The sequence below is a fragment of the Augochlora pura genome, chromosome 1 (genome assembly GCF_028453695.1).
Source record: "Augochlora pura isolate Apur16 chromosome 1, APUR_v2.2.1, whole genome shotgun sequence".
Taxonomy (NCBI): Eukaryota; Metazoa; Arthropoda; class Insecta; order Hymenoptera; family Halictidae; genus Augochlora; species Augochlora pura.
The window spans coordinates 1,849,810-1,864,265 of record NC_135772.1 but is presented as its reverse complement, the minus strand read 5'-3'; the positions used below and the strand labels follow the sequence as shown (position 1 = coordinate 1,864,265).

The 14,456-nt window shown below is 35.3% G+C and overlaps 1 protein-coding gene across 1 annotated transcript in view; it reads right to left on the bottom strand.

The window, feature by feature from the left end:
- LOC144470399 (uncharacterized) overlaps positions 1 to 14,456 on the bottom strand; it is a 386,375-nt gene that overhangs the window by 99,484 nt on the left and 272,435 nt on the right. Inside the window, exon 7 of the mRNA XM_078181465.1 lies at positions 6,128 to 6,433. Within this exon, the coding sequence (XP_078037591.1) occupies positions 6,128 to 6,433 (306 nt within the window). The remainder of the gene's footprint in view (positions 1 to 6,127; positions 6,434 to 14,456) is intronic.

Here is a 14,456-nt window from a genome sequence, read left to right as displayed (position 1 = left end):
GCCGACATAAAAGAGCGGAAAAATATGATAGCATTTAAAAAGAATACGTCCGCGTATGAAACGGCCACTTGGAACCCGCGCCGTCCGGCCTCTCTCTCTCTCACTCTTTAAGCTCTTTATTTACGACTGCCTCGAAATAAGCATTAGCCATAAAGACATTTGTATAAATCCCAATAATAAAATAGGCAGCCATTTTTTTTTTATTGCGACACGTTTTACGAGACACGGCGATTTTCTCGGGTTGAATGCAGCTACGAACGATGCTGTTTCGAAATATAGTGCATGGGGGTTTTCAAAATGGAGGAAATTGTGTACAAATACTATGCACATAGTATAGTTTCGAAATACTATGTAAAATATCAATCTCAGAATTATTGGTTCAATTCTCAAATTATTATTGATTTATTTTCATTTTTGCTAGGATTCTACCTTGCTATATATTTTATATGATCATAATAATTTACTGAGGGGATGATTTATAATGTTTTTAAATAACAATGTTATTAAATGTTTCGGTTTTTCTAAGAAAATATATGTGAATATTACGGGGATTTTTATCAAATTTTTTCCATTAAACTTTTATTCAATTTTGCGTCATTTGTGCGTGAAAATGATTGATTACTATAGTTGCGAATTTTAAGTCAAATTGAAATTTAGGATAAAATATTCTGGACAAGATATACATTTTTTCTATATTTCTATTAAATATATAGAAATACATTTACATTTACTATTAAATAAAAAAGGCAGTATCTTATAGTTACTAATTCTTTAATATCGCCGTATATAAATCAACAATATTACACGCTGCCCCAATTATTTTTTACAACAACTCAATAAACCCTTTCAGAGATTTATAAAACTCATACACCGAGTACACAACTATGCGACATTATAAAAATAATACAAGAAAAATATGCCTTCAAAAAATAATAACAATGCTCTTCACAATTTTCAAAATAGACTAAAAATTTCGCCAAAGCGAGCAGAAATAGAGTATCGCTTTCACTCACGCTAATAATTAAAAACATTTTCTTTAGTTATAATCCGCGTCCGCGATATCATCCCTCACTTTTCGATAAACAAATCGCGGCCGATAATGAAAATTTCCGAAAACGAGCCGGCATAAATCGCGACTCGGCCCGAGACGATCGTAATTAATTGGAAAAACGCTGGGACGGGTCGCGTGCTCCAATTCCGCCCGAAATAGCCGCGGCAGCGGTAGACAAAAACGCGGGGCGGTGCGGGGACACGAGACTGTGATTTAAAGCAACCGTGTCTGGAGATTAGGCGATCGGGGAGGGAAAGTGAAAGAGCAAACACGAGCAACGTTGGCTCGCAAATTGCGAAGGTAACGACGTGTTCGTCGGTCGGCGTTCCGGCAGGCGGACTTTTCGCCGCGAATAATGCCTTTCCGCGCGAGGGGGCACGCGCATCGGTATTCCGGGCATTCTCTCTCCCTCTCTTTCTCTCTCCATCTCTCTTTCTGTCCTTGTCGGTCTTTTTCTCTGTCTCTCTCATTCTCTACGTATATATAAATTCTATCACTTTATCATTCTCTTACTCTTTTGCTCCTTCTCTCTCAATTTCTATTTTTCTAATACCCTAATCTCTCCTACCATAAACATGTGACATCATCTTGGCATCATGTTAACATAATGTTGACATAATCTTACTATAAGCGTGACATAACCTTGTAGAAAACTACTTTGCGTAATATATACGTCTCTCGATACCACTGAAATTCTTTAACAAATATTTTTGTAATTTCACTATGGGGGAGATAATTTAGGTAACCTAGTTCAAGTAGAACACCCTGTATATTCTCCCACTCTGACAATCTCTCTCTCCTTTTCCATGTATATATAAATTCTATCCCTTTATCATTCTCTTACACTTTTGCTCCTTCTCTCTCAATTTCTATTTCTCTAACACCCTAGTCTCTCCTACCATAAACATGTGACATCATCTTGATATCATCTTAACATAATGTTGACATAATCTTACTATAAGCGTGACATAACCTCGTAGAAAACTACAATACTTTGCGCATCGTACTCGTCTCTCGATGCCATTAAAATTCTATAATACATATTTTTGTAACATCGCTATGGGGTAGATATTTAGGTAGTCTAGTTTAAGTGGAACACCTTGTATATATATTCTCTCTCCCTCTCTCTCTCTCTCTCTCTCTCTCTCTCTCTCTGACATTCTCCGTTTCTCTTTCTCCCTGAACATATATTCCACCACTTTATCGCACTCTTACCCTTTCGCTTCTTCTCTCTCTCGATCTCTGTTTCCCTCCACCCTCCTCCCCTGGTACCGCAGCACACCCCCTCCGTTGCCACCCCCGTTCAACTAACGGCGAAATAGTCGCGGCAGTCATGCAACGTTCCGAGCTTTACACGCTCGGTTTAACCGGGCCCCATTCACGCGACGTGTCAACGACAAATCCACGCGGCCGTTCCTTCTGTGCGAACCCCTTTCCTCTGCATTTTGTAACGCCCCCCCCCCCCCCTCGCCCACCCCCCTCCCCTTTAATATCCCGGTGCACCGCGTGGGTCAGTGGTCTGGCCGGCGATTCCACGGAATTGAAACTTTTTCCGAAATTATGTCAGTGATTACTTTTAAATACAGGTCCTCGTTCCGATTGTTGCTTTTGAGCTTTGGAATTGTTTGTTGTCTTGCAATTGTTTTTGTAAGCGCGGCGGTGATAATAGGAATTACTAGTAATAATTAGGAATCATAATAGGAATTATTAATAGTAATTACGGATAGTAATATGAATTACTATTAATAATAATGAATAATAATACGAATGATTAATAATAATTACAAATAATAATACGAATACGTCAATTTGAGTAATGTGAAACTATTTTATAGTGTTCGATAATGTCTGTATTAATAGCTACTTTATTAAGTGTTGCTTTAAACAGCGATGTTATTTATTAATACGCGATACCTTCTTTAACCCTTTGACTACTATTAGCGCCTCTTGGCGTTCAGATCAAATTTCGCCTGTTTCACCCATTTATTACATTTATTACTAAGTTTAATTATTAAATATTATAAAAAAAGCTTAAACTTAACGATCACATCAAATAATATTAATTTAATGTAATAAAATTGCGTATTTTTAATATTTTAATACATTTCCTCTGAAATGCATGCCTAACGAAAAACTTTGCCGTACCCAGTGGAGTCGCCGTAGCCAAATCTAATAAATTTTAAAAGAAAAAGTGTGAAATCGGTCATTTTGATCCAACAAATTTCTTTTATAAGCAAAGTAAGTAGAAATCATATTTTATTCTCTCATCATCAATATTTAAATATTCGAGTAGATGTAGGTAGATAATAAATATAAAATTCCTTTTTCTTTTAAGAAATTAGCGCGATCGAAAAAATTCTAGTCATAGCAATTGTAAAGAAAATGGTGCGGCAAAGGGTTAAGGAGTAATTACGATTCCAGCGATTTCTTCGCCCTGCATCCCCCGCGCACCTGTTCGACCATGCAACCCCCATCCCTTATACTAGACTCTCCCCTCTCTTTCTCTCTCTCTCTCTCTCTCTCTTTCTCTCTATCGGCGAAGATCTCATACATATTAATGGCGATCCGATCGATTTCAAGCCGCGCGCTCGCTTCTTGCTCTGTTTAGGGACACCGACGTTTCGGGGGCGCATAAGCCCCCGCGCCGCCCACAATGGTTATTATGCCATTAACGTAATGAAGTTAGGCGGTGGGTAAAGGTTCCGGTGGTCGGGCGCCGGGTCATTCCAGATACGAAGAACGTGATAAAATAGGGGCCGGGCTGGATGGTATTCCGATGGCGATCCTTGCATACGTTTGTTGGTTAATTGTTCGTCCAGCGCGGCACGCGACGAGAATTTATAAACGTTACGCTCGCGGTGTTACTTTTTGTTTTATTGTCCGGCCGTGGTGAAAGTATTGAAAGTTGCGAGGGGGTGTTGGAAATATTTAGGGTTAAGGGTAGTTTTGGTTTTTATGTTGAATTTTTAAATGCTATAAAATTTAAATTTAAATTTTTAAATCATGGATGGGTATGTATTTTGTGGATTAATGTTTATGTAAAAGATGAGGCAGTTGGTGGACAAAGATTTGTAAGACTAAATTGTTAATTTGAGGTTGTTGTTATAATATTGGTTTCAGGGCTGAGTATATAATTGTATATAATTATTTCTTAATTGTAGAAATATGTCTTATGAATTGATTATTGAATTTAATTGAATTAAATTCGTTATAATTGTAAGGAATTATTGTAATTAATTTCGAGAATTTAAATTTAGCAAATTAATAATGTAGCAATGTCAATAGCAATATGAATATCAATATTAATATCAATATCGAATTTATTGTTCTTTATAATTGCAAGATAATTATTGTAATATCTTTCAAGAATTAAAATTTAGCAAATTATTAATGTAGCAATGTTAATATTAATACAAATATCAATGCCAATATTAATATGTTAATTAATGATATATCAATGAAACTAATAAGAATCTCGAAGCCTAAATTAATCCAAAAAATTACAATAAAATACTAAATAATGTATTCTCAATTAAATATAGATCCTACTACAAAAATAGATACTTAGACAAATATTTATACAAAAATCTGAGAGAATGTCGAAATAAAATTAAAATAACTACGAAATCAAATCGACTGGAATCTCGACAATTCTATATAAAATAAATAAAATTCTCAATGAAATTAATAACATAATTCACTTAAAAATTCACGTAAAAGCATCCACGTCTATTTTAAAATGAATTACATAATTAATATCCCTTCCAACTTTATTCTTTTATATACATAAAATAATCGAATAAATCTAGCACATAACCTTGACATAAAATAATCGAAAAAAAATAGCACATAGCCTTGACATAAAATTATCGACTAAAAATAGCGCTTAAATAAAAGTCATTTCTCCAAAAAAGAATATCTCCGATATCAAATCGAAGAGATAGCTCGTGGAAGATGGTCTCCCCTAACGAACAGGTTTGTTTAAAGCACAGTATCGCGTTGCTCGCGTGGTCCATAAATCGAGCACAGTTCAGGAAGAACGGGATACGAAAGGAAAGTGAGAGAAACACGCGCGTTCTGTATATTTTGAGAAACTCGCGGGCGCTGGCCCGTTTATTGTTCTTACGGTTAGATTCGAGCTAACCGTAAACAGTTTGTCCGGTGGGCGAACTGAGTAACTACTATTAGATCGATTAAGTTGACATAAGAGCCGCCGCCGCCGCCGCCGCCCGCCCGCGCGTTTCATATGTTTAGAGGTGGTCGGGGTAGGACCCGAGCTCCTTGCGGCAGCCAACGTCAATGTTTGCCGATTGTATTTCTTGTATTAACAGTTCGACTTGTCAACATGTATTCATGTTTACAAACATCCGAGCCGATACAATATCGTTTGTGCTACATAATACGACCCGTTGTCCTTCCGTTAGCGGCTAGCGAAGCCGGGAAATTCGCGTACCTGTCCAATCAGTTTCACGGAAACGGTCGCACGCAAAGATCAGTAGGGACGCCTTTTAAATTTCGAGCACTTTATGCGGTAGGATTTTAATTCTCGTTTAATGTTTTTATATGATAAATAAAATGTTTCATCATGCATAGAACAAGTATTTCATTTTATATTTTATTGTTACTATATTTTTATATTTATTATATTTCATTTGTTTCTTAGGTCAAATTTTATAGACCTAGTCATTTAATTTATATGATAAATATTATATTTTACTTATTTATCATATCTCATTTTATATATCTATTTATTCAATATAATTATTTTTAATTTCCTATACAATAAATATTATACTCTATTTATTAACTATATCTCATTTTATACATCCATTAATTAAATTTAATTATTTCAACTTAATCGCCTGTATAATAAATATAATATTTTTAATTATCCATTATAGTACCTCCGGATCAAAGTAGACCCACAACACACCCCCTTTCCCTAAATAGTATTTTCGCTCTCAGATTTATATGAACGTACATTTATACTAACGTACATATTTATACGAATTAACTATGAAAATAAATGTTTATAGCAAAAGATCGTATGAAAATAATTAATAATCTATTACTCACTTGTACGTGGCTCCAGACTTTCGGTTTCGGGCTGGATCTGGCGCTGTTGTTCGCGCTCGTGTTACCAGAATTGCTGGTTACGCTGCTGGACGATATCGTTGGCTTGACGGACGGTTTCTGCGGTTTTTGTATCTGCGTGATGACTGTCGCCGACGTGGTGGTGCGTTGCTGTTGCTGTTGCTGCTGCGCGGTCGTCTGCTGTTGTTGCTGCTGTTGCTGTTGCTGTGTCTGCTGCATGATCTGCTGGATGAGCTCCAGCTGCTGTTTCGTGAGGCCATCGTTGCTGGCGCCCGGCGACGTGGCACTCTGCAAAATATTAACAACGATCACACCGTTAATCCAAGTATGTATGACTTGCTATATTATGTTGTTCGATTGTTTTAAATTATTATTGGGTATTTAATTATATTATTAATATCTTGTGTTATAATATTTTGTCATTTTTGCGAAGATTTGGAATGTAATTTTTCAGATAAAATTAGAACGTCTTCGGGACGTGTAAAATGTCTTATGAACGTCTTAGAAACGTCCTAGAAATGTTGTAGGTGCATATTAGAAAGGTTCTAGAAATATTCTAGGAACATCTTAGAAACATCTTAGGAACGTCTTAGAAAGATTTTAGGAACGTACTAGAAATGTCTTATAAATTAAGATGTCTTATAGACGTCTTTGGAACGCCATTTAGACGTCTAAAAGACGTCTTATGAACGTCTTATGGACATTTTATGGACGTTTTTAACACGATTTTTAAGACGTTCGTAGGTCGTATATAGGTCATTTTTGGAAGGTCGATTTGTAGTATAATGTATTATGTAACAATAAGTTTTATAACGTATTATACAATAATAAGTATTATTATTTATTATATGTATATTATAACAGTTGAACTTCTAGAAAAGTTATTTATATGCAATCAAAAACTTCATTAAATTTATTAAGTTTGTTAGGTAAGTTTATTAAGTATACGAAGTTTATTAACTTTAAATTTATTTACGTTTTAAGACATATTTCGACAACGTTCCATAACAAGTGTCTTAAAAACGGCTTCAAAAAGCCCTGATTTGGACATCTTTTCAACGCCTCAAATAAGACGTCATAAAGACCTCCACTTCAGACCTAAAATGGACCTAAAGTGTACATGAAATGTACATCTTTAAAACGTCCAGTGCTTCTTGTGTTAGTAAATATGTCACTTAAATTAAAATCAAATTTTTCCCATCTACATTAATACCTAAACATTGAAGCGAAGGTTGCCACATAATAAACATAAATTTTCCATCCAACATAGCAATAAAATTAAAAAAACTTTTACAATATTTTAAGAAAGTCTTCCACTCGCACAATTTTAAAAGACAAATAACCGAGTTGAAACAAAAATATTTATTACATATTGTTCGATAAATACAAAGTTAATCAAGCTGGAAACTAACCTAAAAGCACAGTAACTAGCACCATACTTAACTAACCGTAGCACAGAAACCACCCCCACGAGGACCTCGTCACGCATGAAAACGCGTGCTCCGCCATTGTGCCGGATCCCGAAATTGGGGGAAAAAGAACGAAAAAAAAAATGGTAGCCGCGGTATCGATATTACCATGGGGCCGCTATCTGACATTCCGAATGATTTTTAATCAACTAAAGACCAGCGACCGGCAAACAAAACCCGGCAAATGAATTTTCGTGCGAGCGTCGAGCCGCGTTATCTTGCCCGCATTCAGCGCTCTCCTTTTTTTTCCCCACCGAAAATTCCATTCGCTTTCACGCTATCGGCGATCGTAATATTCGTGAAAGGATCGGCCCATAAAATTTGAGCGCGCGCGTTAATCTCGCGCCGCGCGACACAAGCGCGAAAACGTGAACAATGAACGCGGCTCTAACCGGCTATGCGGCTTCGATGCCGCCCCGCGCGCGCACACCTGTGCCGGTCCTCAGCCCGGCCAGGACGCGGTGTTACCGCTCGTTTCGCACGCCTTCTCTCGCGAGGGTTATTGCCAATTTTTCCATCGAACCGCCGCCGGCATCTAGGCCCGAGAAAAAACGAATCAACACCAAGACGCTGCGACACGTTTTCGAGGGATCGCTCGATAAAGACGCAACCCCATAACTCGCCTATATTTCCGTCGAGATAACTCGGCCCTGCCTGATATCTATTAGGCTGTACCATAAGTTTATTCCTTTCTTTTGATGTGAAAACAATAGACGATATTTGTTGCTTAACCCTCTCAGTACCGGTCAGAGGCGTCTGAATCTGAGCGAAATGTTTAAGCCTTTCGTTACGGTAGAGTAGAATAGAGTGAAACAAAACGTGAGGGAGTAAAATGGAGCAGAAAAGCGTGGAATATATTAGAATGAGGTTGAATAGAGTGGAATAAAGTACAGTATGTTGGAATAGAGGGTAACAGGATAGAATAGAGCAGAATAGTGTAGAATAGATTAGAATTTGGTTTAATAGTGCGGAATAGAGTGGTATAGAGTGGAATAGATATGAATAGCGTGGTATATAGTATAATAAAGTAGAATATAATGTATCATAGAGAAGAATAGAGTGAAACAAAATGTGGCGGATTAAAATGGAGCAGAATAGAGTGGAATATAATATAGAATAGAGTTGAATAGAGTGAAACAAAACGTGGGCAAAATAGAGCAGAATAGAGTGTAACAAAGTAGAATAGAGTAGAATAGAGCAGAACAAAGCAGAATAGAGTGGAATAAAGTGGAATAATATATAGAACAGAGTCGAATAGAGTATAATAAAGTATAATAAAGTGGTATACATGTAGAATGCAAAAATATAAACGTAACTGTTCCCTAATAAAATTTATAACAAGAAAAAGGCGAAAGGTAATGGTTAGTAATGTTACCATTTTTATATTGTTGTTACTCTTATATTTAAGAGTCCATCCATTTGGCAACTGAAAGGTGTAATGATTATAAATTCAGCGTTTAAATTTTAAAGTTTTTTTAATTTAGGGACAACAAATTATAAGCTTTTCCATAAAGATGAATATTAATATTTCTGTTATAATTTATTTATTCATTTATTTATTTATTTGTTGATAAATTGTACTCAAGAACCATCAGATGATTTACTATTTGTTACATCCATGTTATTATTAGTTTCGCTTATATCGATTGTAGGGGTATGATCTTATCTCTTTTAAATCACTGACAGATTTAAATGATTGTTTATAATAGTTAAGACCTAAATTCAATTTGAAAGCGATATTGAAAAGGCTGAAAAAATATGTTTAGTCCTGTAAGACCAATAAAGGACACAATGGAAGGTAAATTATACCAAATCAAATTTTATTCTTGATAATAATTAATTTTAGTTCACAATAGATGTGAAAATATACCAAATTAAATTTTATTCTTGATAATAATTAATTTTACTTCACAGTGGAAGTTAAAATATACCAAATTAAACTTTACTCTTAATAATTACTACTTTGACTTCACAAGTACTTGATTCTGCAACAATTGGACTGTCACTGACTAATTTATTTTACTTAAATATTCTGCTAAAACAGCACTAAAAAATTCACCGTTATCATTCATGGCTTGCTAGTGCATCCGAGTTGCATTATTTGCAACAATTTATATTAGAGCTTTGCAAACAGCTTTTCCCCCATTTTTCATTCGTAACTGAAACATGAAGATAATACATACTTCAGCCAAGCCCATCTTTTTCTTTGTATCTTGTTCATCTGTATCTTGTTCTAGAACGATACAATAATGGACAGGGTTCAAATGTATTGTCTTTTTAAAAAAACGAAGCTTACTTCGTTATCGGATTTAGCTTTAAATTTTTTACAAGGCTCTATTCTTTTAATTTATTTAAATATTTTTGTCGTAGGAGAACATTACTTTGCGTGGCTTTTGTTTCAAGTTTAAATAATGGACGCGTTGATTTTTTTCAGCAGTCTAAATGCTTTTTGTATTGTTAGGTATTATACTGTTACATTTGTAGATATAAGTATAACTATTTAATAATGTAATATACGTGTATAGTTATTACTATATCTACATTCATAACTATATAGTACATTATATATGTAGTAATAACAATATTATATAAATATATGTTATATAGTTAGATATCATACGGTTAAATATAGATATAATAGCTATAATTATATAATAATATAAAATCCATATATAATTATAATTATAACTACATAATAATATAATTATAATTATATCTACATAATAATATAATATATCATATAGCTAGGCACACTGGCACCAAATCAAAGTAAATTACATTTTATTATCAGATCAATGTTAAACATTTCTTATTGTTAATCAACCACATATCACACATGCGTTTCTACTTATAACATTACCTAAAAGCAATTAAATAAACTAAACACCCCAAATACTAAACAAAACATCCCACTCCATCCAAAAATAAATTCAAACAAAATACAAAAAACCACCCTCGTTCATATATTTTTAAAAAATAATAAATCTACCATCCAAATGAAACAAATAATTTTACCAAAGCGACAAACAAATCCCGAAACAAAAAGAAAATTCAAATCTCGAAACGAAAAGAAAATTCAAATCCCAAAAACAAAAAGAAAATTCAATCCTCGAAACGAAAAGAAACTTCAAATCTCGTAACAAAAAGGAAAATTCAATTCTCATCGCGACCGTGCGCCTTCGCTATGAAAAGAAGCAGCAGCGCGGAGAAGACCACGTGGCCTCCACGGTGTAAAAGATCTCGCGCGGTAGGAATATATCCGCGGCGATCAATTCGGACGGTCGCCTGGTCCCGGCGTACTAAAAACAAAAGCGGCGCACAGAAGGAGGATAATAAAACAGAACAATATAGTCAGCCCGAGAGGTAAAAAAGGGTAAAAGCGGAGGACGAAAGGGGTGGGCGGGCGGGGGGGGGGGGGGGGGGTGGTGGAAAATGGGACGCGCGCAACACCGTGTAGGTACACGGAATAATGGCGGACGCGGGCGACGGTTGTTCCGTCCGATCGTTTTTCAACGACGCCCATGGACGACGAAAAAAAAGAAAGGATGGTAGAGAGACGCGTGCACGGTTTTCCACGCGGCCACGGGGGAAACGACGGATGCCAGTCATAACAAAGGGACACAGAGGAGAGAGAGCGCACGGATTTCGCGATTTTTAATTAAGAGACGCTCCCATTGGATTACCGCGGGACACGCCCGGTCTGCCATTCGCGTCATCGCGTCCCTCTGCCCGACTGTCTCTGGACACGATGCTACCCCCCCGAATTATTCGGGTGTGATCGCCGAAACGGCGACCATTGAATACCCCCCCCCCTGCCCTACCCCTTCCGCCACCACCTCGCCGGGCTGTGCTCGTCGATTTCGTTATTACGGACGACAGGCGGCATGGAAAAAATCGGTGGCGAATTCTCCTAGAATGCTAGGATTTTGTAAGTATACCCGGTTGCTTTTTTCTACGTTTTTTTTAGGGAGGTGTATAAGCCGTGTTATGTTCTGTTAGGGACACCTTGTATTATGGGGGTTGGGTATCGATCTTCGGCTGTGATTTTTGTTTTTTGATTTTAGAGAATGTAATTTTGTGTGGATTTTGGCTGTGATGATAGGGTGTGTAATATTGTTAACAATGTTAAATGATAATGGTAAATTGTGTTGAGGGATATTTGGATTATTGTAGGGAAATTGTATGATAATGGTAGCAATTTAATGTAAGTGAAATAATGTAAGGAAAATTGTTGTGGTAATGTGAATGAAATGGGGTGGACGAGATCATTGTAATGATATGAACAATATAAGAGGAGCAAAATTATTATAATAATATAAATGAAGTAATGTAAGCAAAATGACGTCAGCAAAATAATTATAATAATATAAATGAAATATAGTGTGGGCGAAATGAATGTAGTGATATCAAAGAAATGAGGGAAGAAAAATTATGATAATAATAAGAACGAAATAATATAAGCAAAATGACGTGAGAAAAATATTTACAATAATATAAATGAAATAGCATAGGCAAAATTATTATAATAATTTAAACAAAATAGCGTAGGCAAAATAATTATAGTAATATAAACGAAATAGCATCGGCAAAATTATTATAATAATAAAAACGAAACAGCATAAGCAAGATAATTATTATAATATAAACGAAATAGCAGACGTGAAATGATTATAATAGTATAAACGAAATAACGTAAGCAAATTAATTATAATAATATAAAGAAAGCAATATAAGTAAAATAAAAATAATAATATAAAAAACAGTAGTCATAGTTAGAAGAAACTAAATTATTTATCCGAAATTATAATAGAGTAACTTGTGGAATCTAGATTAAGAAGATAATATATGATAATTTAGTGCTAAACTATTGTCTATACTTAATCTTCATTTTATCTATATACATACTTAGAACTGTAATTTCACAAGTGGTTTCTGTCAAGTAAATGCGACATTAAATAAACAAATTAAAGGAAAGAGTTGAGGGCACAATTTAAATAAAGTATAAGAAATAAGGGTTGACAAATCTTCAATATTCTAAATTGAATATTAAATCGAATAAAAATTAATCAAGATGACAGATTGCTCGAATAAGATTTCATTCGAACGAATATTCATCTAAATAAGAAATTATTATAGTTCAAGTACGAATTTATTTCTTCAAGAATTAATTCGAAATATAATCGATTTAAATCAAAATTACAGAGAATACAGTGTTTTGCAATACTTTATTAACTAATTTCTCCGACGTTAATTTTTACAATCCACTGTTCCATTCCAATGTTGCATAATAATACCACCAACGAAGTATTAAAAATGATAAAAAAAGTATTCGTCAATTAATTACGAAGAAATAAGTATATTAAAAAATTATTATTATTAACTTAGCTTATTACTATTGCTATTCATTATTAACTTATTCAAAAATTGTTAATAATATTATAAAATACTTATAATGATATTATAAATTACTATTAGCACTATTAACCGAACAAATGTTACAAATAAACTATAAAAAATTACTCAGCCAACTAAACAGCACAATTTATTAACAACAAAGAACGAATAAAGAATAATAACCTTATTGACTAATTAAAATATTTCCTCAAAAAGAATTCGTTCAACTATTTCTGATAAACATCTATTACAATATACAACAAACCCTAAAGCACCAAACAACAAAACTAATACCTCTAAAACTTCGCAACTAAATTACAATAAAATTCGCGTGCTATTTCCAATAATAGATAATCCCTAAAAATATGCAACCACCCTTTTCTAAATTCCATAAAATCATAATGCCTCGACTACGAAGCTTGAATGTCAACCCTTTTTATCTACACAAAATTGATTCTTGTGACACCCACCAACACTTTTAATAGTTAACAAAGTTTTCATTTAAGCTTCGTTGTTATAAAAGTGATCTTAGGACGTGGTAGAACGATCTTAGTGATGTCTCATAGTGCAAAGGTTTAACAAACACTTGTCGCGAGATTTTTTAATTAGATCCGAAACAGGACACCCGTTCGATTCGGTGGCCTCGTTCAACTCGGTGGTTCTATTTACAAAAATCAATCGATCGATCGACCGGCAACTGAAAGAGTGAAAGAGGTAGAAAGAGAGAGAGAAGGAGAGAGAGAGAGAGAGAGAGAAAAAAGTATCAATCCAGCTGACACGAAATAATTGCACCACGGAGCCGGCCGCTAATCACTTTTACGCGCGCGCAACGGTGTATCCAGAGGGGATTGCAGCCGTACGACGCGAATTGAACCGTCGATTAAAATTGGATTTGTTAATTAGTGCTGGGAATGTGGTGGCGGTCCGTTTCCCCCGATCCGACTCATACCTTATTAAACCTTCATTTCGTAATTCCCACGCTGCCATTTGTCATTGCTGTAATCAGTAGCCGGTTGTTTTCTGGCCGCGAGGACCGAGGAACACGCGTTAACCGAGGCTTTTTCCCAGCCGACGGCGAAAGGGTGACGGGGTGAACGAGATGCATACGGATGCATAACGGATGCACGGAATATGCATTACGCTATCAGATTCCCGTGACGGTATCCTGTCTCTCTTTACTCGACGCTCGGGCGAACGAATCCGTTCTCCTTTTGTCGTTTCGTTTGCGAGCGATCGAAGGGCGTTTTAACCCTTTTTGCGTTATGGTAATGAGTCAGGCACGTGGCGATAATTTTGTGTATTGTGCAATAAAGATCGCTGTTAATTATTTGTGTTAAATAGAAGGAAAATTTGTATTTTCTGTAATCAATATTTCAGTTTTGTTTTTGAGTGATCGAAAGGAGTTTTAAACCCCTTTTGCGTTATGTTAATGAGTCAGACACGTGACG